The sequence below is a fragment of the Ursus arctos genome, unplaced genomic scaffold (assembly GCF_023065955.2).
Source record: "Ursus arctos isolate Adak ecotype North America unplaced genomic scaffold, UrsArc2.0 scaffold_5, whole genome shotgun sequence".
Classification (NCBI taxonomy): domain Eukaryota; kingdom Metazoa; phylum Chordata; class Mammalia; order Carnivora; family Ursidae; genus Ursus; species Ursus arctos.
Window position 1 is genome coordinate 54,103,905 of NW_026623067.1, and position 27,623 is coordinate 54,131,527.

Sequence of the window (27,623 nt, forward strand, 5' to 3'; positions counted from 1 at the left end):
CACTTTATTTTTAAAAGACCCCTTTGTATTTTGTTAATTGTCCAAATAGACATTTCTCTGGGACAGAAAGAGCCTCTCTTTTCATAGAATTCCCTGGAGAGAGGTGCCGGAAATGGGGTGGAGGCCGTTCCCTCTCCTCCAATGTTGTTTTTTAGTTATCTTTTCAGATTTCTTTACACAGAGAAGGAAACTGCACTATCTGTTCTTAGCAAGGAAATTCTCCTTGCTACTTAGTGTTTCTTCTGTGTCTTTTAATCATGAGCTTAGAGTGCGCTGTTTTATGGAGCCCTGTTGGCGTAGAATTCATAAAACTGTATGCACTTATTGCTTTATTATAGTAGTAACAGTGACTTGACACTTGGCCAGTTCTTTGGCTATACGTGTTTTAAAAGTGGCATCTAGCAGCTGACTCCCCAAGCACGAGCAGCTCCTGGTATGCACAGAGGTCCTGAAAAAGTGTGTTTCTGCATGCCCAGCAATCTTTGGGAGGTTTGAAATGCCTAAAAGACACATTAGGAGTCTTGGCTTATTTTAATTTCTTGATCTAGCAACAGTCCTAGTATCCAGTAATTGTTCTCCTCTATCGAGTTTTGTCCCCTCTCTGTTCATGCTTTCCTTTTGTTATCTCCATGTTCTGGAGGTGGCTGGGGGCTAGCAGGGCTGGACAGGGCACACATAGATAGCTGGCTATTGGTGTCTAGCTGTTTCTGGTCTGCTAGGAAGCCCCCCTCCCTATCTACAAAGAAGAAAGGCATCTTAAATTTATCTGCCACAGTGCCAGACAGCCTCATACTAGAAATCCATTCAGTTGGATCTTAGAGATGTTTTCAGTGTCTCATTGACTTGTGCATAACTTTGGGCAGCGTGTCACTGTGCTGCGTTTAGCACAGCAGCAGACCGTTCGTTATTGGCACGTGTCTGCTGGACGGGTGGGACATGAGGCTACCAGATCGGGGAGCAGCTGTCAAGAACTGTTTTGCCCCATGTGTAAGTTAATAAATGTATGAATGGATGGCAGACTGACTTCACTTCTTTCTAATTTTGTCTCTCTGGGCAGGGGCAGGAAACGGATGGAGGGGTGAGTAAGCAGCAGAGGGAATGTGTTGTCAGAGGGTGGTCAGGACAACAGAGGCAGAGGACCCTGATGGTTGTTGGAAGCTTCTGGGTGGAGCGGGGCCTGCTGGACGTGGATGGCAACTTGTCTCACTGTAGATATATTGAACTGAAGGTACTGGGTTAGGTTGGAATTTGTCGTTTTGAGACCAGCTAGGAAGTGGCACTCTCTGCAGTTGAATACACTTGGTTGATACACTTGGCATGCATAGAAATGTCTGTTTGTTGAAAAGAAGACTTATATTCCAGCTGGTTGTATTTCAGCCAGAGCATACTGCCTTGACGAACTTTTTAGAAAAGTAGTTCGAGTAAAATGAGTAGTTTCAGTCTAGAATGCAAGGAGAGGAAATCACCTTCATTTTACAACTGAGTTGAATTAGATTTTGTGAGTTTTTCAGCAAGGTGAAGGCAACATTTCCTGAAACGGAGGGAAAGGGCTTAATGTAAGCAAAACAAAGGCCTTGTAAACCGTACGTGTATTTGGATGAGTTTTAAAATAAATTTAGCTTCCTTTTTAGTACTTTCTTCCCTCCCACACCCATAGATATTGAGGCAAGAATTCAAAATCTCTCTTGTCAAAGCTGAATGGAAGTCCAGTGTCATTTTGAATGTTAGAAACCCAGAAACAAAACGAAGAAAAAATTGAGTGTCACATCTGAATTAGCATTTAAAGTGGCGTGTTTATATCAAAAGAGAATGGTGTAATATATCCTGAGAGTAAAGAGAGGATTGCAGCCTGTGAAAGAATGTCAGTTGCATTTATATATTCATCGAAGAGCTAGTTTGGTATTTGGCATGTATTTGCAGCGTCCCTTATCATGCTTACTCTCATCTTCTGTGAAGTGGGTAGGGAAGAGACCTGCCAGATAGAAGCAAAGTAGGATTGATCTTCTTACCTTTGAAAATTGTAGGAAGACCTTAATTTTGCTCCAAGGCAGGAAGGGTTAGGTCCCCTAAGGGAGGGTTATCAAAATGCATGCACATTTCCAAACACACTTGGGAGTGCAGATTAGAATCTGGGTGCGTTGGGGGGTGGGCAGTATGGTGGGGGTGGAGGCTGGTGGACCTTCACCCAGTTCTCAAGGTGAGCCTAACATGCTACCCGCAGGTGAGAAGAGGTGTTGTTAGAGCTCCCGGGAGTGTATGGTGGCAGAGTGGGTTTCTGGATGCCCCTAAGGCCCGAGGGGAACTTCTCTGCTTCATATTTACTAGAATAACTTTTTAACAAAACTGAATCAAACGGGAATCTGAGGAGAGTTTTTCAGTGAGCACTCCTTTTCAGCGAGGCTTGTATAGGCTTGTACAGTGACCCCCTGAGGCCGGGGGATGATTGCCTATGCTTTCTCACTAAAAGCCACCTGTTCGGGTCTGTTACTCAATAGGCATTTCAGAGCGTGGACTGAGGAGCCACAATGCCTGGGTTTCAATCCTGTGTCTGCCGTTTAACCAGTGCTGTGACCTTCACAAAGTCACTGAGCCTCTAGGTGTCTTTGTTTGCTCATTTGTAAAATAGGGGGTATCTTGAGAATTAAATCAGTTAATATTTGTAAAGTGTTTATAACAGTGTGTGGCCTACTCTCAGTACTATGTACGTGTTATGCGAAATAAAAAGTACCGGGAATTAAGCCCTCCCTGTGCCACCCCGCCCCCATCTCTTATTTTTGTTCTTGTAGAGTTAGACCAAAGACTACAAAGTAGGCTGGGAAAATTCCTTTAAAGCCAGATCATTTGCAGAGCATTTTCTGAGGAGCTGGGTTTTTTCCCAGCTTTTGTCAATGGTGAGGTTTTAAAGAGGGCATTTGGCCCCATAACCTTGGGTAGATCTTTCCCTTGTATCCCATGATGGTCAAGCGTGGTAACAGGAGGTTTCTAGGTGTGCTGTGGGGACGGACCCCACATGTGTTCTGGCTCTGTGTCATGAGGCTGTGAGGGACCTCTGTGTGCTCAGTGGCCCTCTTCCAAAATAAGCCCCCACTTTAGACCTGCCCATCCTTTTTTTCAGCATAGTATACAGATCACTTCTTGCAATTGTGTTTTGGGATAGACAGGTGTTGAGGAAAATGAAGTGGGCTATTATTTACGTCCATATGGAAAATCTGAGTCAGAATTTCATACCTGGAAGAAACCTGAACAGAAATCTGACTAAACATAGATTTATTTGAGAAGTGTGGAACTAACAACACAAAGGATTTGAGATTTGCTTGTGCTTAGGGCAAGTTCCTTGACTGTGACCAGAATTTGGGGTTCCTACCCTCCAGGGATTGGAAAGCAACCTTTCCTTTTTACGAGTGTACTTGAGTTGGAAAGACATACTCAGCAAGGATGCGGGTATGCTTTGTTCTGAAAGACAGGAGTTTTAGCATCGAGGTCCACAGTGTGGATCGAATAAACGGTAGACGCCACACCGTATGCTTGACTTCACCATGCTTGTCCTGGTTTCTTGGAACATTCTGGAAAGCTCGGCCCCAACTCTTCTTGAGTGTTTACACTTAAAACTGCAACCAAAGGGAAAACCCCAAGGTACCTGCCAGGACTCCCAGGGAACGAAATTTACTCAGACTGATCAGGAGACTAGGGAGGCCAGGCTGGTGCAATGTGCCATTCCCAGCTGCAGTAAGTGCTGTCCCTTATGCAGTGAGACATGAGCGAAGTGGCCAGGTTCTGTGTTGTCCTCGGTACCCTGTGGTGTGGTAGTGAGGCCCTCCGAGGGGGACCTTGGAGAGGTGGGTGGTAGCTGCGAGATCGTACGTGTATCTTGGTATTTCTCCTTAGAATCTCTCCTATTTCCTCAGCTGTTCTGACTCCTGAGAATTCAGCTCCCTGCCCTTTTACTCTTTGTGGCAGCTGACTGTCCAACCTCATCAGCTGGGGAGAAGATATTTGAGGGTTCCCTCTTTGTTTTTCTACAAGAGGGGTCTCACCCTCTGAGAATCCTGGTGGGCGTTTCTTTCATCTGAATACACATGCACTGACTTCTCACATGTTGTTCTATGAAGTCCCCTCTCCTCAGATGAGTTTGAGGGCTTCTCCATGCTCGGGTTGTGGAACATAAGATGAGACCATAGAACATGCCAGCAACTGTACATGTCTCTTCTCATGGCCTTCTAGGCTTTGCTTCACCTCATATGTCACCCAGGTAACTTTTGAGTAGTACCATAAGGAAATTCTATACAGAGAGTTCTGTAATGAGGGGGGGAGAGTTTCATTAAGTATGCTCTGTGTTTATTTGCATGTGGAAATAGGTGACATCCGTCTGACCTAGTAAAAAAGGATACATTTTCATTTTTTTAAAAATGAAGTTTGTAATCATAATAAATTCCATATGCATATTATATTGAGGGAAAGATTTTGAAATGCCTTTATTCTAGAACTATAAAATCTTTCAAGAAATATTTGCATATTTTGTAGATGTTCATGTGAAAAGTGTTCTTGTTCTATTGGAAAATACTGGTTTGGCATATGCTTTGTACTCTTTATTGCATAGGAAAAGTCATTTCTAACTTTGGTTGTGTCACCCAGATCAATGGAATTAACACGGGAATGGCATTAGCACTCGGTGCCAATCTCTTATTAAACCCTGGTTTTCCAGGGCTGTCTTTTCATGTTATTGTTGGGGGTGGTCTGTGCTTTTCCTTAGCCCAGCTTTGAGGCAGAGCTTATCTTTTGGGTTTATTTTCATGTTCCAAGAACTGAAGAGGGTATTTGCTTTGAGAAGCTGGCACCATATGACATCCCCCCATAGCTGCTGTGGAGTGAAGGATAATGTTGAATGCAGGGACAGTGGGGACTGTCCCTCTGAGCTGGCAGCAGGACAAGGCGAGGGTATGTTCTTTTCTTAGCTCCCCTTGGCCTCTCTGCTGAGGCACTAAATGGTATTTGGTCTGCATGGGGCACATGAGTGAGTTCACCAGGGGTTTAGCATTTCAGGGTCTTAAGCGTAGTGTTTAGTATCTTAACAAATCAAGAATCAATTATCTGGGAGAATAAGCAGAAGGTTTTTTATGTCTAGGGTAAATTAGTTTAAATGCTAAAACCAGTCCTTGTGGATTAAAGAAGCACTTGGAGGCAATGGAGTATATTTTAAAAATGGCACTTGACATCACATACTGAAAAAGAATTAATAGATCAGTACATGGGTTTCATGTCTTAGGGGAACTGTGTTGGCTTTTTTTTTTTTAGGTGGGATTCCAAGGTATTATCAATTTGTATGTAAATGCAGTCGATTCTGATAGAATTGCAGGGAAAAATACTGTCATCAAACATCTGGTTAAAGCATGTTTCTTAATTATTGTCTTTGAGAATTCAGGCCACTTAGCTTTAGTCTCTCTCTCTCTCTCTCTCTTTTTTTTTTTTTTTTCCTTTTTTCTGAGAGATGTTGGTCAGACTTATCTTGAAAACCACAGGAGGAACGGTCATGGTGGTGGTTGTCTGGGGAGATACTTAAAAGGGTAATTACAGTAAAGGTAGTGGAAATTGGTACTTCTTGAGGCTTTGTCAGATCTCTCCCTGTCCAGCACACGGCTTTAGGCTCCTATTTAACATCACCTAGGCTGTATTACGCTAAGTACCCAGGAATTTTGGTTTTCATTTGTATTACTCTGCAGCAGAATTTAAAGCAGTATGAAACAGGCACACAAAACACTCTAAAACAGCTTCTTCTCGTGAAATTCTATGTAGCATGAACCAGTTTCAGCTGTGCTAAGGACAGTATAGCCCTACATGGTCTAGCAGTTAATGTTTTCCCCAACAGCTAACAGTGCCCCCCCCCCCCGCCAACACCTTTAAATAGGAAAAAGAAACTGCTTTATGGAAGAACAATTGGCATACAATAAACTGCATTTAATTTAAAGTCCACAATTGCATAAACTTTGTCATATGTATGTAGCCGGGAAACCACCATCACATCAAGGGAACGAAACAACGGTGTTGCCCAGAAGTTTCCTCTTACTGATCTGCTAGGACTCCCTCCACCTCCGCATGCCGAATCAGACAATTCCTAGTATTTTCCATCCCTTAGGATTAGTTTGCATTTTCTAAAATTTTAAGTAAATGGAACAATACTGTTCGTACATTTTTTTTTTTTTTTGGTTTGGTTTCTTTCCCTCAGCTTTATTATTAGGAGGTTTGTCTATGTTCTAGCATATGTTAATAGTTCATTACTTTTTATTGCTAAATAACATCCTATTGAATGGGTACAGTTTGATTATCCACATTTGATTATCCATCCATTTGTTGATGGACATTAGCGTTGCTTATAGTTTTTGGCCATTATAGATAACACTGCAATATATGGTTGGTAAATTTTCTCCCAACTTGTGGCTTGTGTTTTCAGTCTCTTCACAGCAGACCAAATGTTTTTTACTTTGATGAAGTCTGTGTTAGCAGTTTGTCCTTTAAATGAACATGCTTAGCCAGCTTTGCCTAATCCAGATCCACAAAGTTTTTCTCCTATTTTTCCAGAATGTTTATAGTTCTGAATTTTACCGTTATGAGTTCTAAGTTTATGATCCATTTTGAATTCATTTTGTGTATGGGTGAAGTATGGATTGACGTTCATATTCTTGCATGTAGGTATCTAATTGTTCTAGCACCATTTGTTGAACAAACGATCCTTTCTCCACTGAATTGTTTTTTTACCTTTGTTGGAAATCAGTTGTCTTTATTTGTGTGTGTCTGTTTACAGACTACATTCTTTCTCATTGACCTATTTGTCTTTATAGCAATACCACATTGTTTTGATTATTGTGGCTTTATAGTAAGTTTAGATATTAGGTAGTGTTGGTTCTCCATCTTGATTTTTTTCCAAAATTGTCTTAGCTATTCTAGATTCTTTAATTTTGGAATCAGTTGGTCCATTTCTACAAAAACAAAAACCTGTTGAGATTTTTACTGGAATTGAATTAACTTTATAGATCAGTTTGAGAAGCTGTGAAGTTTTCCAGTGGTTGTCACAATGAAACACTAGTCTTAGAGATGGATTAGGGAGGATAAAGTGTGGGTTGTTACAGTGTGGAGAGATAGGGATGGAGTCGCCCCCTAAGATGGACTGATGGAAGAGCTGGGTGGCACAGCGCAGGGAACCTGACTTGAGGAATGAATGACCATAAATGAACAAGTATTGTATCAGAAAAATCCCCTCCGAGAAGCCCAAGAAAAATGGTTGGGTGGTTCATTCTGGGAGCAGCTCAGATTATGATTTCACGCTGAAGTTAGAGGGAAGTAGGCACATTTCTTCTGGAAAGAAGAGTGTAATAGAGAGCTCAGGGTCAACTTAGGAAGGGAGGAGGAAGACATGAACAGACGAGATTCTAGAACCTCATGTGTTCATGGAAAGCCTATGATGCAGGAAACAGAGGGCTAGCATCATACTTTAACGTCTTCCGCAGTGACTCAGTCTAACAGAACAATGAAGGTTACTTGTGCACCTGAACTGGTGGTTGATCTTGAACAGTGGTTCTCAACCAGGAGTGATTTTGTCCACAAAGAGGATATTTGACAATGTCTAGTGACATTTTTGATTGTCACAACTACTGGGAGAGTGGGATTTCTTTTATCATCTAGTGGGATGCTGCTAAACATTCTACAGTGTTCAGGGAAATCCCCCCAACAAAGTCTTATCTCCCCAAAATGTCGATAGTGTTCAAGTTGGGGAACCCTGGTCTGGAGGGGAAGGACTAGAAAAGAGGATAGAATGAGAGTGAAATGGATGGGTTTCTCTGGCACCTCCTGTCTGCATTGTCTTGAGGAGAACTACTCTTTTGAGTAGTGACCATGGGCAGTTACTCCAGATGATGAGGAATTAGTCTGTGGAAATCTTCGGGCATATTTCTAGAGGATGTCTAAAAATGTTACCAAATAAAACAGTTTAACAAAAGCATGGCTTGACTACAAATAAATAGGAGAAATATTGAACATCTGAGTTAATTTGCCTAAGAAGAAATTATTTGATTAGACATGGCCTTGGCCGTAGATGAGTATCATTTGGGATACTTTTGATTGCAGGTCATAGAAAACCTCACTCAAAGTGGCTAAAAATATACATGAACTTTACCAGCTCATGTAGCTAAATGGTCCAGGTTTCTGGCAGGGGTTGATCCCAACGTTCACTGTTGACACAGGACCCAGTTTCTCCTTCACCCCACGTGCGCTTTCCTTCATAGCTCACACATGGCTGCCAGCAGTTTCGGGGTTACTTTTTCCTTATTCATTCTCATCATGACAAGGTATTTCTTCTCCTATCATTATGAGTTTTTTTTTTTTTTTTTTAAGTGTGCTGTCTTAAATTATATGTCCCCCTTGAATATGGTAACATTAAAACAATTCTTCCATTTGCTTGGACCGATGCTATCCAGTATGGTAGCCACTAGCCAGATATGGCTCTTCTGCTCTTGAAATACAGCTTGTCTAAATTGAGATATGAAATAAGAATGTGGAATAGCTAGTTAATAATTTGTATGTTAAGTATATGTTGAAACAGTAGTGTCTTGGGATTTATTGAGTTAGAATGCAAATGCATTATTAGAAATGCTTCCACGTGTTTTTAAAAAATTGTTTTAATGTGACTCCTAGAAAATTGAAGTTCTAGAAGTGGCTTCAAATTGTGTTCCTTGTCGACTGGCTTAGACCAGTCAGGGGTCCCTGGGAGTCTGACCCACCCAAACCACATGGCTAATAGACATATGGAGAGAGGTGGAATGGTTACTGGACAAGCAATTAAAGATGAATACTGTGGTAACTGGCATAAGCAAAGAAAGGAATATTTGTTTATTTGCTACCGTTTTACTGAGGATGAATGTCTGGAAATACTGCCCTACTACCACTAATAAGAGCTAATAATTGTCTCTTAAGTATATTTTTGAAAATTATAAGAGTAACGTGGTACCCCCTAGCCACTAATGGAACAGCACAGAAATAACACTAAGAGAAAGTAAGTAACCCTTCTCCCTTCTAATCCCTGTTTCCACTTAGAGCCGTAGGCAGGTGTTGTCAGTCTGGTGTGTGTTCCTCCATGCCTTCCTTCATGTACATATGAGTGTATTCACACACGTTGTTCTGTTTCTGCTGTGGCTGCCATTGTAAGGATGGGATTATGGCACTTACTCTTCAGTTTGCTTTTCTTACCTTACCAATTTGCTTTTGTTATCTCCAAGTTAGCATCTACTGATTTTTCCTGTTCTTACATATTATAGATATACTACATTTCATTTTTCTCCCATCACTGGGCATTCATGCTATTTCCACCCCCCCCCCCCCATCACTCAACAAACAATGCTGCAATAAACATCTTTGTACCTGCGTCCTTACGTACTGGTCCTTTTTTTTTTTCTTCTTCTATAGGATAGATTCCCAGAAGTGGAATTGCTTGGTCAAACGGTATGTGTATTTTTAATTTTAACAGATAAAGCTAAATTATTTTTCTCAAGGGAATAGCAAATGATATATGCACGTAAGAGCTCCCATTTCCCACATTCTCATCAGCATTAGATGTCATTGCTCCTTTTAATTCTTACCAATCTGATTATCACTGATCATTAATTTACTTTTTCTTTACTACTGTTGATGTTGAGAATATTTTCGTATGTTTATTATCCATGTGAATTTCTCTTTTCTTCACTTCTCTTTTCTTCACTAATTATCACTGATCATTAATTTACTTTTTCTTTACTACTGTTGATGTTGAGAATATTTTCGTATGTTTATTATCCATGTGAATTTCTCTTTTCTCCACTGCCCATTTTTCTGGTTGGTAGTGTTTTTCTTTTATATTTTCTGAGAGTTACTGTATTTTAGAAATGTTAATCCTTGGATATGTGTGTGCAAATATATCTTTACTGTTCTTCTCTCTGTGTGTGATGTCTTTTGCCACATGAAAATTGTTAATTATTATGCAATCAAATACGTCTTTTTCTTTATTGCTTCTGAGATCATCTGTTTTGTTCAGAGTGGTTTGTCCATCTCAAGGTCATATAAATATTCTCCTATATTTTCTCCCCAGTTTTTAAAACCTTCAACTCTTACTGCAATTTTTAAGTTGTACACATGATACGAAGTAGGATTCTGCCTTTATTAGTTTCTAATTGTTAAAAGAACCTTTATCATGGGCTTGAAATGTTATCTTGTCACGTATAAGGATGCCATATATATTTGGATCTATTTCTGGACTCTGTATTCTGATCCCTATCCATCTCTGTGCCAACACCATTCTGTTTTGAATGCAGTGGCTTTCCTAGTGAGTTGCAATGTCTGGTAAGTTGTCCTTCACTGGTCTTCTCATACTTTTTATTGTTGTTTTTAGCCATTTGTTTTTTTCATACTCTGGTTAAAATAAATTTAAAACTTAAAGTTGGGGAATTTTATCTTAAATGTTTTGAATATAAAAGGTAATACAATGATGTATGATAAATAGAATTTAAAAATTAATAATTTTCAGTTTGGGGATCTCTTCACTTGATATTACTAACCGGAAAATATTTACTGATGAACTGAGGCCTTATTTCTTATGTGACTTTTGATTTTTTTAAATCTGATTTTACTTTGTCTCTGTGATAATTTTACAGTTACCTCAAAATGGAGAAATGGGGGTTACAGGCATGACATGTTGAAATCTATCCAAAAATTAGATTATCGCATTAAAGCTACAGTGTAATGCTCTTAGTGACTGTGACCTTATAATACTTTGTATTTCTGTTTATGTGCCAAACTATAAAATATACTCAAACCTGGATTGGTTGACGGCTTTAAAAATAATGTAAACTGTAGATGTGCATAACAAACCATGTATTTTGTGATTTTTTATGATTTCATTCTTCTAAAACTTAAATAATCTTGACCTAGGAAACTGTCACACCTGAAGTTTTGGGAAAAGTTGTCTAATATTTTACATGTTTTTGATAATTCTTAACTTTACGTTAATGTGATAATAACTTAATTGCGTTCACTGCTATTCTCAATTGCTTTTTGGAAACTTTACATTTAATATTAAAACACTAAATAACTTTGTGTTTTTCTGAGGGGATTTGAAATGTTGTAGCTAAATACTAAGACTGCGTGTGATTAAAGATAATAGTAGTGTTGTCTTACAGATAGTATACATACAAATACACACAAAGTCTGTGTTTTGCTTATGAAAGGAAACATCCTGCCACCAGAAAGGATAAGTGCTTACGTCACACTCACAGCTGATTTACAATTTCTGCCATCTGCCAAACATCCCCATGTAGGTTCCACCCGTGTTTACTTGATTGATTAGAAAAAACCATTAGTTCTGTAGCCAAAAATGAAATGGTAAAATAATTAACGTATTGTGATTATTATTGAATGAAATACAATTATGTTTTTAAAAAATGAGATTCCTTGTACTTTTAATGGTATTATAATTCAAATAAATGAATTGGTGTGGCAATTTTTGGCATGTGTATGAATATTAAAGATGGTAATTTAGAAAAGAGAGAGGGAATTCATTTAAATTATTCACACTGAGACCAAAAAAAGGACTTAGTTTAGTTAGAGTTAAATTTAAACCGTCGATGTGAACTTTGAATCTTTATTAAATCATAGCCAAGTAGAATTTTTCTATTCTGTTCTAAAGAAGGTCATGAACAGTTAGCTCCCGGCTTCCATCCAGCTCATAGATCCAGTACCGTCCCGCAGACAGTCCAGGTACCTGGATTCTGGCCTCTAATACTACTTTCCACTAACGGTCAGCACGACTCATTCAGGAACATACTAAGACGCCCTGACTGGGGTATGGCAAATTTTGCTGGTTTTAGAATGGATTTGCTTGTTTGTTTTTGTTTTGTCTAAAGCTCAAGGATGCTTTCAACAGTGTGTGTGGAGGTTGAGCTGTTCATGTCAGATGAACCAAATGGAAGGAATGTCTTCTGCAGTCCCATAGTGGAAATTTCAGTGACAGAGGAAATGGTATTTAGAAGCCGTTGAACAAGTTGGGCCTACCAGAAGCCCAGAGCGGTGGATCATGTTCTGTCATAGGTAACAAATGATACAAACTGTGCTCAATAAAAGACTTATCATGTTTCTGGGGTTGTCCAAGAAGCGGTATTTTGATCCATTCAGATTCTGTTTCCTGTACTCAAGTTTTAATCAGGATCAACATTGAGAGTTGATAAACATAAATTTAAAAAGATATAATTGGAGTATATTTTAAACACAATCATGGATATAAATTCTACGTTGTTAATTTTAAGATGAAATTGTTTTTAAATATATGCAAGCTATTGCAGGAACTGAAAATCATAGTAAAAAAACAGTAAACTAGGATATGATAAGATTAGTCATAAAGGAATTTTTTTCAAAAACAACGTTAAATAGTGGGGGGCTGCCTGATGCTAGAGACTCTGGAAAATTTGTTTAAAATAGGATAGAGAACCCTTCCCTGTGTTTGTCAAATAAACGTGAACAACCACCATAAACGAACCACATAAACAACAAACATAAACCACCATCTGTGGTCAGGGGTTGGAGTGGCTGTTCATCGCCAACAGTTTTTTGTTCCCGAAGCCAGAACTACTGCACCTACAGTTACCAGCACTGTGTTCACAAAGCCACTCTGACTGGAGGCCTTGAAGTCCTGCATGGGGAGGAGACAAGCACTAGGATAATCAGAGTAATGCTCACAGGACTGCAAGAAGGAGGAGGAAAATCCCCCACATCTGCGACATTAGATAGAAATCACCATCTGTGTTGATTTCAATGCATCGACAAGGGTTCTGTTGAATCCTTGCACTTCACGTAAAGATACTGAGCAGGTGATGATTCTCCTGTGCTGACCGAAAAGCAGCATTGTAGCTCCCAGAACGTTGCAGGTATTGGGTTCAAAGCAATATTCCTGAAGCCTACGGATATCATTCCTGGACCTAATGAGATGAGGTCCACTGGAACCCACCTTAGTAACTAATAGGCATTCTTAATCTGGATCCAACTGAAGTAAACCAGCCGTATGTGATAGTGTACTTTTAAACAATGAAAAAATCTTAAGCTAGAAATTAAAACTGAATCACAGTAAATATTTTTCGTAGATTTTCATTTTAAGATTTGCAAAGGTTGCCTCCAAACGACCAAGGTAAAATGTAACTTCCCGTAACATTGTAGTAATTTAATACTATTCTCTTGTCCTTGTTAAAATGTTACCCTCCCTGAGTATCACTTTCATGTGTTTGGCACTGTCTTAAATTGTCTCAAAGTAGAGTATCACCAGTTTCTCGTCTTTATTTTGCTTTAATCTATTGCTAGAATATGTTAAACCTTCCACACATGGGAGGTAGAAGAAAATATTGACGCAACAGATCCTGTGTAAGTGTGAGACTTCCATATTGCTTTGATTTTAAACAGGTCTGCTGGTAGAGAAGTGTAGTATCATCTGAGAAGATTGATGTCTTTTTAAGAGTGAGATCCCACCCTGTCCCTGGGCTGATGGCAGAAATTGTAAATCACCTGTGAGTGTGACGTAAGCACTTATCCTTTCTGGTGGCAGGGTGTTTCTTCCTTGAGAACTGTGTTGAGACTGCTCCATTTTTTCAGGTCAAGCTGCTGGGTCAGTAGTCAGTGACCCTTCCTCTCTGTGCCTTAAAGAGAAATAGCTACTTCTTTGGGGAAACCTCTTGTGAGCTGGGGACATATACTGCCAGCTGCATCTAACTTCCAGGTTATGTCAGAGGATGACTTTTTAAAATGACACATTAAATTTGACCCCGAGTTATTTGTCCCCACAATATTTTTGTACATCTAAATGTTGAAATGTCAGTCTCCTCGAGTTTTCTGTTGTCATTTCTGCTACCATTGAAATTCTAATGAATGAAATAGCTCTTTGGAGGAAAAAAAAAAAAGAACTACTTCCATTGGTACTTTCTCCTACTATTGGATTTTTCAAAGGCTAGCTTACAATCTCTTAGAAAGGGGTAGGACTATTGAAGTGTATGAATAGAAAACTTCAAAAGTGAACCTCTCAAAGCAGTAGAATATAAAGATATTTTAAATATAATTGCAGTTGAAATATGTGTGTGTGTGTGTGTGTGTGTGTGTGTGTGTGTATAATTGCAGTTGTATTCAGTAGTAAAAAAAAAAAAAAAAAGGAATCAAAGCATTTCTCCTTGATGCCATCCTGAGTTATGGAACATGTTGTAAGAATGAGTAGAATATTCACAGGAAGGAGGGCACCTCAGCATTATCCAATTTAGGGTAGCACATGTCCCCCAACCTTTAATTTATCTGACCAGGTCTCCACCAGATCTGTTAAGGCCCCTTCATTTTCATCTTCTTAGACACCCAGCCATGGAGCATAAGATCACATTTGTAGGGACACTGTGACTGAACAAATATTTTCCTTTACATGGTGCTTTCAGAAGAATCCTTTTATCTTCTAGAGGGCTAGGCTCCTTGGATGTCTGAACAATGAGGAATCTTAGCAAGCTATTTCTACACCAGAGCCCTTGGAGCTTAACATACTTTGAAGTAGATTGCTCCCCATTGCAGGGCCACAAAAAAAGTGGGTTTTTTCATAGTCTTTGCATTGATGTTTGCAAAGCCAGATGGCTTTGTAAAATGAGCCCCAAAGCAGTATAACTGATTAAAAGAAATGCCAGGTAGTTGAAGGCTTTCGTACCCAATGTGAGCCTGGCAGAAAGAATTGTTCTCTTGGGGTCCGTTAAAATTGGGAAATCTCACGCCCATCTTTAGGGGTCAGCCAATGACAATTGAGACAGGTGTTGGCAGCAGGAGCCTTAAAAATAAAGGCTGGAAAAAAAAACTCTCTAGCCAGCCATTGGGAGACCTGCCTCAAAAAGAAAAGAAACGGGCCAGTGACGAAGTGCTTTGAGGGTTGTAGGTACTTGGTGAGGCTGTGACTCACATACTTCAGGTTATCCTCTCATTTTGGGGTTGTTAGTACCGTATCCTAAATCTGCAATCGCCGGAAACCCTAAAGATTCCTTTGCCTCACAGCTTGGGGCCCCTGCTGTCCTGCTTCTCTGTAAATGACTCTGGTTGAGGATGCCAGAGTTCTGGCTCTTTTTTGTTGCCCATATAGAAATCATTCTGCTCGTGTCTGTAACCCTGAGCGCTGACCTTAACCTAAGACCACAGTCGTATATTTCAGGCTGTTGGTTGGAAGACTGATGGAATCTGGCCTTGCAGGGAGAGGCATTCGGAGATGTAACAAATTGTTCTCTGGCTTCATAACCCACCATCCGATGATTGGGAAATGGGGTTCAGAGCAGGAGCAAGCTTGAAGATGAGGTTTAAAAACCTGTCATAAAAGAGGTAGCTGTCCCTGAGTTCAGTTGTTTTCCATCATCAGAAAACACTTTAATCCTGCAATGTATGTTATATGATAGAGGCTTGAAAACCAGACCTTCCCGTTCCATTTTCTCCCTGTTGCTGTCTCCTGTCATTTACTCATCAGATGTGGTGCTGATACGCTGACAGAGCAGTGATGGTGGAAGACCGGGGACCGGTGTTCCATAGAAATAGCTAATTTATGAAGAGTTGGTGTATTTTGATCTCTCTGAAGTTCTGTGGGCCCTTGTAAAGAGGGAAATAATTCAAACCTAGAGGCATTTCCAAGAATTGTTCTTCGGGTGGAAACTGATATGTGTATTCCTATTGTCCATTTCTTGAGTAATGTATAATTTGTGATATCTTAATAAGTTACAGCCAACTGGTCTTTATAGAAAATAATTTAATACTTGTATCAGTCACACAAGTGACCATTGTTAAACCAGAAAATACAGCCTGGAGAAGATGCATTCAAAATTACCTCTTATCACTTAAAGAAAAGATAGTTTAAAAAGCAAAGAATGTAGCTTTCTCTTGTGTCTTTTGATGAATTAAATAATTTTTCCTTTAGGTATCCCAGTGTTAGAGGCTCCTAGCATTTAAGAAATGGAGTAGCATTTTATTTTACTGTGAAGATTCTCAGTTCATAAAGCATTTATCTTTTTTTTCTCATTATTCCCATTGTAGAAAAATTGGAGAAGTATAAAGAATAAAAGTTTTAATCCATAGTCTCACCATGTGAAGATAGTCCCTGAAAGCATTTTAGTATATTTCTCTTCAGGCTCTTTTTCAACTCCTCATTACCTGATGATGATTGATTCTTGTTGCACATTTTCTTTCCAGCGGGGAAGTCCTTTCTGGAGCTGACCAGTTGTAGATGAGCTCAGTTCTGTGCTTGCCCGCAGTTGCTGTGCCATCGAACAGAAACAGCCAGGAGAGTGAAGTGCTGGACTGTTACTAATGGTCATGTATTCTTGTTTCGGGTACTGAGGCATTTCCTTATTTTCAGTAATTCATTTTAGAAAACTCAAAACGCTAACACTTTTTCTGCAGCTGTTGGCAATATTTGTTTAGGTTCAAGGAGGCTTTGACTTTTTATGTGCAGCAAATCACTTCTCACAACACATTTTAATAGGCTCCCGTAGTCAACCAAGAGATGATATATTCATTTAGGGAATAGAACAGATTTTCTTTGTGTTGCTGTAACACTCGGGGCTTTTTAAAATTTCCTCCGAAACCAGCACTGCAGCCATTCTTAGCCAAGTTGTGGTTTGTGGAGTGATTTATTGATCAGGGAGGGTTTCCCAGAGTTGCTCAGGAAATATCACATGTGTACCTTTGTACACGCTGTCCTGCTGGAATGCAGGCTCCCTAAGGTCAGGGGGTTTGGTTCCCTGCTATATCCCCTGTGTCTAGAACCATGCCTGGCATGTCAGAGTTGTTCCACAAATATTTGTAGATCCTGTTTTGTGTGTTTTTAAATCGCATATTTCCCCTGTTGCTTAACACTCTCATTGACTAACCCCTTAGTCGGTTGACTGAGCAATTACTGAATTCCTACATTAAGTCATTCCAACATCTAATAAGAATGTGATGAGCTCCTCAGGGTGCCTGGGTGGCTCAGTTAGTTAGGAATCTGACTTTGGCTGAGGTCGTGATCATGGGGTTGTGGGATCAAGCCCTGTGTCTGGCTCCATGCTCAGCGGGGAGTCTGCTTGTCCCTCTACCTCTGCCCCTCCCTCCACTTGTACTCTCTTTCTCTCAAATAAATATTAATAAAATATTTTAAAAAAAGAATGTGATGTGCTCCAAATACGATGGTAGATGTTGGCTTGTCAACTTAATGTATTTGTATCTAATGCAATGTTACTTCATTTTTTGCATTTAAGTCTTTTATCAAAACAGGTAAAAGTGATGAATTAGTTGCTGATTAATGTCTTAATATTTTTCTAGTCCTCTGTATAAAGAAGTGCAAGGGGACCTTGGTGGCTCATTCAGTTAAGCATTGGACTTGATTTCAGCTCAGATCATGACCCCAGGGTCCTGGAATCGAGCCCCAGGTCGGGCTCTGCATTCAGCGCAGAATCTGCTTGGGATTCTCTCTCCCCCCATTCCCCCCCGCTCATGCTCTCTCTCTCTAAAATAAATAAGTAAAAATTTTTAAAAAGTGCAATATAAATTTAATATTATCCTAAATTCTAGTTTATCCATTCAGGTTTTTGTCAAGGAGAATTTTAAGCATAGGTGATGTCCATTTCCATTTACCAATCTGAATTGAGTGCCAGAAATAGATACTTGTTCAAAGTGTATTTCCCATTGTTCTGGCTTGATTTCCTTATATCACAGATTTATGGGGGGTGGGAACAAGTAACATGGGTGAATAAAAAAGACATTAATTGGTAAGAATAAAATTACCAATTTTTGTTATTAATGCCATGCTTTTGAATACATTTACTGATAATTATTCTTTTGATAGATGAGAGAAAGAAAGGAAGGAGGGGAAAAAAAAAAAACAGTAACCAGTGGGTCTGTGGCCAAGGAACACCATTATTTTAGGTGGGTTGTTTTTGTAGTAAAATTGTAAAGGCATGTGTGAGAATAATAAAGACCAAATTCATGGTGGTGGCTACCTCTTGGGGGAGGAGGGTAACCAAGATCATGGAGTGGGGGTCGGGGCTTCAATAGTATTTATTTTTGACATGTCTCGTTGAGTAGTTGTTGATAACCAGGTGGGTGTTCATTATGCTATCCCTTCCTAGATTTTTTATTAAGAACAGTAAAAGATGGAGAGTGTATGTACATAGAAGTGAGATTTCCTCTAGTTCATTTCTGTTTATGAAAAAGTTTAGCTTTGTTTACCAGCTTTTTCAGCCTCTTCCCTTTCCAGTATCTTCCGACCACATCCTATGACAGAAAGGCCAGGAGAGACAGAGAAAGGAGAGGTGTTATGGAAGCAGAGAAACATGTTTAAGAGAAACTGACAAAGAGAATACATTTCCATATTTGAGCCTGTTGAGTCACAAGAAGTGAGTGATTACAGTGCCTCCTATGCATAATCATTTACTCTAATTTTTCTTGACTCAGATACTTCTGTTTCTGCAGAAGCCTTTGGCAGCTACCTATTGGTGTGGTTCTGTTCCATGCAGACTTTGAAACGTAGGTATCACACTGAGCCGTGTCTGGTTCTCATTGTCTTGGTCAAAGTGGTAGATGATCCTTGGTGTGGAGGGTCCTGTGGCTTCCTCTCATTCTCACTCTTGCTTGATGACTATTCCTGAATTACCCCCTAGAACATGCATGGCTGGAGCTTCAGTTATATAGATGATGGTTGTGGAAAATGGTGGCCCTTGAGAAGTAGCTTGAGGTGTAGACATTTGAGAGAACGGGAGCTTTGCCCCAGACTTATGGAGGTGAGTGGATGTGATTCAGTCACCCCATGTATTCAAGTGCCAGGGCCGCCATAACAAAGTGCCACAAACAAACCTTGTGTCTTAAACAATAGAAACTTCTTGTCTCACAGTTCTAGAGGCTAGACGTGTGGGATGAAGGGACTGCAGGGTTGGTTCCTCATGAGGTCTATGAGAGAGGATCTGTTCCAGGTCTCTCTCCCAGATCCTAGTGGTTGGCTGGCATTCTGGAGGTCCCTGGCTTATAGATGCATCTCCTCGATCTCTGCCTTCATCATGACCTGGCATCTCCCCTGTGTGCATGACTCTTTCTGTATCCAAGTCTTCCCCTTTCCTAGGGACATAGTCACTGGATTAGGGCCCACCCTAGTGATCATCTGCAGAGACACTATTTCCAAATAAGGTCACATTTGCAGGTACTGAGGGTTAGAACTAAGTATTTTCTGAGGTACACAGTTCATTTTGGAAGCCCCTCTAGTCTCATTCTCCCTGCCCAAATGTGGAAGGCGGATTCCACAAGCCAGTAGGTGTTGTCGAGCTCGAGCTTGTTGTAGTCTGTGCAACGTCCCCTTCCTTTTTCGTGAACTCCTCTGAATGGAAAAGCACAGGGGCAAGACAAGTTACTTGTTCAGGAGAGAGCAGTTGAAAGGCGCACTTGCCAGAGAACAAAGCCAGCATGAAATAGGAGTTGGTCCTTGCTCTTTCTTTTTCTTTCTGTCCAAGCTCTCCTGTACACCTCATTAGAGTAATCTATCGAAATCCAATCAATTCCACTTTGGATGATGGCAAATGAATACTATTTCTGCTGCATTACCTGTGAAGTGGTCCTCTGTGGATAAACCTGCAAACCTCTCACTATTTATAACATTGTTTCCCTGAGAATTGCGATCTGGTGTCTTAACTTTAAAGATACACCTTTCAAGTACTGCCTTGTATGTCATTGACATGAGCTGGGGATATGGATCTGGCCAGGCTTAGAGGCCCTGGCGGCTTTCTCCCTGCCATGTCAGGGCGCTTGGGGGAAGATGCAAAGGGACACTCAGAGCAAGTGTGCTCTGCCCTACTGGGAGACTGCCATCCTTGGCAGTGGTGTCTAGGGAACAAGGCTGGACCTTCATGTGCTTCGGGAATTCCCTGGAGACGAGGCTTATGCCCAGAAGGAGAACTGGCAGAGACACTGGCAGAGACATCCTGCTGTGTACACAGTATCCACGATCCTGTTTTGGTTCACTGATAAAACTGTGATTTTTGTCACAGTGGTAATGTGTTCAATTAAATGACTGTGCCTAACCAGCCTTCTTACCTCACAGCTGGATGGAGTTATGGTATTACATATAGACCGATGAGATCTAAGTAAAAGTTGCTCAAGAGATAGTTTGTGGGAATCCTTTCTTTCACTTCCTTCTTCCAGTATGGAATGCATCTGTGTTGGCTAGAGCTCTGGCACCCATGTTGGTCTCTGAGGTGACCGTGAGGATAGAGTGCCTACTGAGGATGGTTGAACGGAGAGGTAGAAGTTGCTTGAATCAGACGATTTGGTAGCCACCACTCCCACACTGGATTCCCTGCTTCGGAACCTCTTTTATGTGCAAAAGCAGTAAGCTGCTTTGTTTAAGCCACATATTTGGGTTACCAATTACATGCAGTTATAACTGCACCTAATCCTAACTGATCCAGAGATCTTTTCCATAGGAACCGAATCACTGCCCCTTAGAGTACCCAGTATATCCAGAGGGAAAGACTGGTCCAGGGAAAAGGAAGAAAGGAGAACTTCTTCCCAAGACCTAAAAACGGACTAGTTCATTGTGCCCCATGACATTTTTTCCCTAAGTCACCTTTTATGTGAAGTAGAAGAGAAGACTTTGAAAGCGTGTCCTGTTTAACTGCTCCCTTATTTATTCAGAACTCTGTTTCCTAATAGTGTCGACAGTGTAAGTCATTCCCATTTTCTGCCAGCCGACATTGACTTTCAGCAGCATCCCTATCTTGGCAGTACAGCATCGTTGTGAGTATTTCATTGCCTTTTTACCGTTGTTTTCGGAAGTTGAATTGAAACAGAAAAGAACATGCTGTATCAGTGATAAGAAGTGTAGCTCTCATACACTTAATGCAGCTGACACTAGAGGGGAGTTATCCAGCTTTCCAAAACGGACTAATATTTAGCCTGAATCAGACACTGACTGTGCTTGGTTTGGTGGTGTGTGATAGTTGATAGCGAATGAAAAGAACAAAATGCAAGGATGTGGACAGATTGGGAGTGTATCAATGAGGGGTGTATGAGCAATAATTAGAAAGTTTGAAACTTTTTTCTCTCTCAAGGAACAAAAAATTGCCTAACAACGTATATTTGACTTTTTGGTATGTTTTTTAGGAATGTATAAAGCAGGAAAGTAGAGAATTGCTTTTACAGGTGGGTTCCCGATCTTTTTAGTATCTGATTGTCCAGTACAAGGCAGTGAATTGGGAGGAAGCCAGGATGGATGAGGCTTCTTTGGGACTGGACAGGGGTGGCCTGAGAGGAGGGGTCATGGGCATTTGCCCAGCTGCTGGGACAGAACGGAGGTTCAGTACCTGGCGGTGTGGGTGAGACACACTGTGCAGCTGTGTGGAGTAGATGAAGGTTTTGCCCTAGCTGTCCTTATCCTTCTTGAATCCTTCATGTTTCTCTGCAGCTCTGGATTCACAGCTAGCCCCTAGAAATGAAGATTTTCACGGAGGTCCAGGTTTAGGGGAAACATAGCTTCTCAGAATTTACTTGATCTCTAGCAAGACCAAATCATTTTCTAAATGTCTCCAAGTCACAGTGATGTGAGACCCTAAAAAGTACCTATTGCTTGAGGTACTTAATAAGACAATTAATGCTCTCCTTTTTTACTTAAAGTATATAAAATATCACATTTTCTCACCGAGCATGTTTTCGCTTATTTTTATCAGGTTTTACACGTTTACCAGAGTGTTTAAAAGTTCACTCTTAACCTCATTTCCTTGTTACCCTATTTTCCCCTCAGGCTGTTGATTTTATCAATTGTGTGTTTACCTTTCTGGCACTTATCAGGATCCTAATTCTTTACGGTGGGAGAAGAATTTCTGCCCTGGTTTTGGATAAATGTTGTCTTTCCTTGTTTGACTGATTAATTGATTGATTGACTGAAAGAGTGGGGAGTGGGAAGGTTGGTAAAAGGAGCCTAGCTAACTCTGATTCACGCAGTTTTCTTAACACATTCCTGATGAAGTTACTCTAGTTAACAGTTGAACATAAAAACAGATTGGGCATGCCATTATGTTGGTTTTCATTCATTAATTTCTAGTTGTTAATCTGCAGCAATCTAGAAATTTTAAATTTTTTTTTTTTGTTAATCCATACTCTCTATCCCTCACCAAAAATATTCAGATGCTATTGAAGGCAGTATTGCTGCCAGGATGGAATGCATATGTTAAGATACTATAAAAAGGGACAACATTCAGTTTCTCAAATGCAGGACTCAGTTTCCCACTGAAATTCCAACCAGTATGGAAATACTGACACCTGATGTTGTATCACCACTTATTTTCAAGATTTATTTTATTTATTTATTTGAGAGAGAGCGAGAGAGCATGCTCATGCTCACAAGCTGAGGGGAGGGGCAGAGGAAAAGGAGAGAGAGAATCTTAAGCAGACTCCCTGCTTAGGATGGAGCCCCACGTGGGGCTTAATCACAGGACCCTGAGATCATGACCTGAGCCAAGATCAAGAGTTGGACACCTAAGCCATCCAGGTGCCCCTCGCCACTTTTTAAAGTACAGTTGACCCTTAAACAATGCAGGGCATTTAAGGGTGCTGATTCCCTGTGCAGTCACAAACCTGAGTATAAATTTTGACTCCCTCAGAATTTGAACTACTAACAGCCTACTGTTGACGAGAAGCCTTACCCATAATATATACTGTGGATTAACACATATTTGGCATATTTATTATATACTATATTCTTACAATAAAGCCAGGGAAAGGAAGCTGTCAAGAAAATCACGAAGTCGAGAAAATACATTTTACGGTATGGTACTATATTTATTAAAAAAAAAAAAAAACACACCATCCCACATACAAGCAGAACCATACTGTTCTAAACTGTGTTGTTCAAGGGTCAACAGTGCATGGAAGGAACCTTGAAGTCATGCTATCTTCAGGAAAGTATAGAAATGCTATCAAAACAGGTGAGTATCCAGCTTTCTTTTTTCAGGGGTGGTGATGATATGGATGCTGTCTTCAAAAGATAACCTAGCTGGTAAGAAAAATAAAATATGGACTCCCTTCTATTAACTGTCCCTTCTGAATTACTGTACATGAAATCTTAACCAAGAGGGCTTTTTAATAGTTGAGTCTGTCAGACTTCAGTTGGAATTGTTTGAGAGGTTTCCAGAGATGAGTAGCTGAGCACTGTTGATCAGGAAAAGCTTGGCTTTTTCATTGGAATTCCTGGGTTTGGAGAGAGGAGGCCAAGCCTAGAAATGAATGTCTGATGTTAACCTCTAGTTGGCATACTCAAACAGCAATTTCATAAGATGCCGTTTCCGTAGGAGACTTTGGTTTTATTATTTTATTGTAGCTGGAGGGTTTGAGTTCAGAAGTGGAGGTGGTGGAGAGCTCTAGGCCACCCTTGTAGGTTGTGTATTTCAGGAATTAACACAGTTTGCTTTCTTCTGAAAATAAAAAGGAAAAAAGTGGAGGAAAAAAGGAGATGAAATAAACTTGTGTTAAAATTGTGCTTGCACTTTGAATTAAATTCCCTGCATGACTGGTTCTTATTAAGACCAGAAATGACAAAACCTTGATGTGAGGGCCGCATTATAAACGGAATAGGCGATGAAGGTTTTCTCCATATTGGTTGGTAATTAGCTGTGCGTGGGTCGTGGGTCGATGATTAGTTGTGTTCCTCAGAGCATGTCTGCAATCTTTGATATCTACTTAAGCTATGTAAATAATTTGCAGTTTTTATTATGATTTTTCTATTAATCTTTGGTAGAGTGAAATTTGATATTTTTCTCTATGACACACCATGAAATTTAGCAATTAAGTCCTTTCATTTATTCAAAGTCTGCACTTGGCTAAAATAAATTTCAACAAAATGCTGTGTTGGGGTTTTCAAAATATTACCTAGTAGTTCTTTTGCAACCTGTAAACATAACTCTTCATTAGTATTTCTAATTGGATAGCTGTATCCTTTAATTCTCATCTATATAGGAAGTCATATTTTGAAATCTATAGGCACGGGGAAGCCAGAGATTCTTTGGCTTTGCAAAGCCTAATGTGGCTTTTGCTTATCTCAAGCTTATTATCGTTTATTACCACGTTTAACCATCCCTAGCCTGTGCCCATCTCTCTAACTGGAGTAGACCAAGTGCTCATATTTCTGATAATTCTCTTTTCCTGCATTGTACTTAGATGCTCCTTTTATGTAGAAAAATTTCTGATAAATAAAAATATTTCAGTGATAATGAAGTATTTTTTAATTTGACCCTTTGAAAATGAGATCGTGAGATTTTGAATTGTGTATACTTTTATTCGAGCAAAATTTTCCCAGCCAAACCTATTAGTTTTTCCTAATTCCTTTACTGATCCAGCTAGTTTCAATTTTTTGGTCCCCACTCTTTCTTTCCTGGTTGCATGTCACTTATTAATTAAAAAAAATAAAAAGAATAATGCACCTCCTCTAAATTAAACTTATTTTCTAACTAAGTGGTTTCATCCTGGGAACCTGACAGCTTTCTGGCATCCCTGACATTGTGTAGCAACCTGTGTGTGTTTCCTGTAGCTTTCATAGGATTCTCGCAAGCCTCCTTGGCTGCCAGAAGTTACGGACTATGTTTTTCCGTCTAATGACAGTTTCTAACTACATTTTAAGCTTCTTGTGGTAAGGTGCTTTGCCTCACACTTGCCCTATGTGGACTACGGCAACAGTGTGTGGGAGACTGCCGATTTCACTGCTTCCCAAACCAACGTGCGGTTGACCTTGGAACAACGCAGAAGGAAGGGGCACCAAATCCGGGCAGTCACAAATCCACATAGAACTATGACACTCCAAGAACTAATCACTAATAGTCTATCATAGACCAGAAGCCTTGCCCAAAACATAAACAATAGATTAATATATGTTTTGTGTGTTATATCTATTCTGTACTCTATTCTTAAAGTGAACTAGCAAAAAAGTTAAGAAAATACGTTTACAGTACCATACTGTCTTTATCCAGAAAAATCTGTGTATAAGTGACCCCGTGAAGTTCAAACATGTGGCATTCAAGGGTTAACTGTAGTTTGAGACATAGTGTTTAGAGGTATTCCTTTAATTTAAATGATGTATAAACTTCCTTAAAAAGGAAATGTTTTCACGGCTGCAATGCTATGTATGTTATGTTATTTATTTTAATGATATTTTATTATATATAAAGAAAAAAGCCAGATAAAAACTCAGGTTCATTTTTACCACTGCAACTAAAACAAATTAAAACAAATACAACAAAACTGCCAGGAGTAACATTTACAGTAATAATACTGATTTAATATTATGTATTTTCTTAAAGACTTGTGTTTATTTATTTGAGAGAGAGAGAGAAAGCATGAGCACCAGGGAGGGGCAGAGGAGGAGAGACAAGCAGGCACAGGACCCTGAGATCATGACTTGAGCCGAAGCCAGACACTTAACAGGTTGAGCCACACAGGTGCCCCTATTATTATGTATTAATGATGATATTTGGCTAAAACGAAATCATTCTTAGGACGGATATGCTGTTGGCTGATGTGCCACCTGCTTACTTCATTTGTTTGTTTCTTGAGTTGGCATATTTATCATACACAGTGTGGAGTTCTGTGACTTTTCTGACAGAAAGCCTTTAGTGACAACGGTTCCTTAGTGTTCCATGATGTCATTTGGCCCTGCCCTTATTTGCGTATTTAATCCTCTGGTTTTTTCTCATTAACTCAGGAAAATTGAAATAGTAATACTGGGCCAACTTGATCATTACCGCAGGTGGAAACATGGCACTAAAATTATGGAACAGTCTCAATTTAAAGGATAGTCATTACAGAGTTCATATTTTTTAAGATTCAATGAAATGTCAACAAAAATTTTTATAATGTGTTAAGCATTCATCTCCCTGAGAATCATTTTTAGACTCCACTTTGAGGAGGAGCACTGGCATAGAGTATACGAAGGGCCAAAATTGGTGCAAATTACTTTTAGTGCGTTCATGGATGTGACTTGGTTTATAAGTAGATTGACATAATATTTATACCTGAAAGAGGTGAGCCTGGGTTCAATGAATTCTTGTCTTCATGTTTTTTACCAAAATGTGTATTTGCACCTAAGCTTTGGGGTTTTATTTGTTTGTTTGTTTGTTTGTATTTGTCTTTGGTTGTTTCTTATACAAAACCCAGCCTTGCTTTTAGCTGTATTACCTACTGCAAGTAAACGAACCTGGCAACAAAAGAAGGATCCAAGGGCAGGGGTGGGGACGAATATCGGCCAACCACGTGTTAACGAGTTAAAAGGTGGTAGACCTCTGCACTGGGTGGAGACATAGTGCCCTTTAGTTAGTGATTCCATATATTCTGAAGAGGTTTCCCCCAAATCTCTGTATTTGAAAGTAGTAGCTACTATAGTTAAAATCATAGGCTTTGTTTTCAGTTGGTGATGTTATCTTCCGGCCCGATTCTCCTACTTTGTAGCTGTGTTACTTTGCCTCTGTTCCAATGAAGGTGATGGAAATGAGACCATTATGAGGATTCAGTGAGATAATGTATCAAAAATGCTTTGCCCAGTGCTTGGAACATGATAGGCACCAATAAATTTTTGCCAGCTCCTAGTGATACTGGTAGTACTGTAAGAAAGGGATTCAGAGTATCTGATTTTTTTATTCATTTTATATGCAGAGGAGACAAAGGACTAGGAAGAGGCTTCCTCATTTCTCAATATAGTCATTAGATTTTGATACTATGCACATAGTGCGATGTTTTCCCGTAGAAGGTGATGTACTTGTTATTATTAGCTCTTTTGTGAGAGGAAAAAGCATCTTCCAAGGTGCCTACGGAGGCCAATTATATTGTAACCTTGCAAACCTCTTTGCTACCCACTGAATCTGCCCTTGTGCCCGTTTCCTACCTACTTAACCCTCAATCCTTTTAAATTCGCGGAACCATCTTTCCAGTTCTGTGCTTTCTTCCCTATCTGTCCTGGGGGACCCCATGTTGAGCTTGGCCAACTCAGGACACAGTGTGACGCTCAGTGCTCATGCAGCTGTTGGTACATTTGCTGCAAGTTGTTCAGAGCTTTGCGGTCCCTCGTTGCCAGGTGCTCCTCCGTAGACATTTTTCTCTCAGTCCTTATTTCTGAGGTCAGGTTGTTTTGTCTTTCTTTAACTGGTGTGAAAACCAAAGCGCTGAAAGGTTATTTAACTTCTCCAGGGTCTCATAGCTCTTAATAGGTAGAGAATTCACACTGAGGTCTTCATCACTGCTTAGACTCCTCCCTTTATTTCTGAATGTTCTGTTATTCCCATCTTAAAAGAAGAGCATGTTAATTTGGCGACCATGCATTTGGGCTGAATTCTATCAATGAGAACTTATTTTTAACAGCCTGAATTTAAATCCTGGCTTTGCCACTTAATCGCTTCATAACCTTGGTCAAAATGCTTAATAATAACATCTTTGGTCCTCCATTTAATCATCTATGGAAGGAAGTCATAATGGCACCTGAATCATGGGTTATTATAAAGATTAAATGAAATAAGATTTCTAAAAGCACTTGAGCAGTTCCTTGTGTATATTAAGCATCATGTAAGTGT

General features: G+C 39.9%; 1 protein-coding gene across 16 annotated transcripts in view; it reads left to right on the forward strand.

Annotated features, from left to right (window-relative positions):
- The window catches only part of MAST4 (microtubule associated serine/threonine kinase family member 4), a 535,574-nt gene that overhangs the window by 279,511 nt on the left and 228,440 nt on the right, over positions 1 to 27,623 (forward strand). For 11 of the 16 annotated variants that reach the window (XM_044384142.3, XM_057307021.1, XM_057307025.1 and 8 more), the window contains one exon: positions 9,451 to 9,486. The exons of 4 other annotated variants lie outside the window; for them this stretch is intronic. In XM_044384142.3, coding sequence (XP_044240077.3) covers positions 9,451 to 9,486 — 36 coding nt within the window. Of the gene's footprint in view, positions 1 to 9,450; positions 9,487 to 9,811; positions 10,360 to 27,623 lie in introns of those variants that run through there. One more of the 16 variants, XM_057307028.1, reaches the window with a different exon arrangement.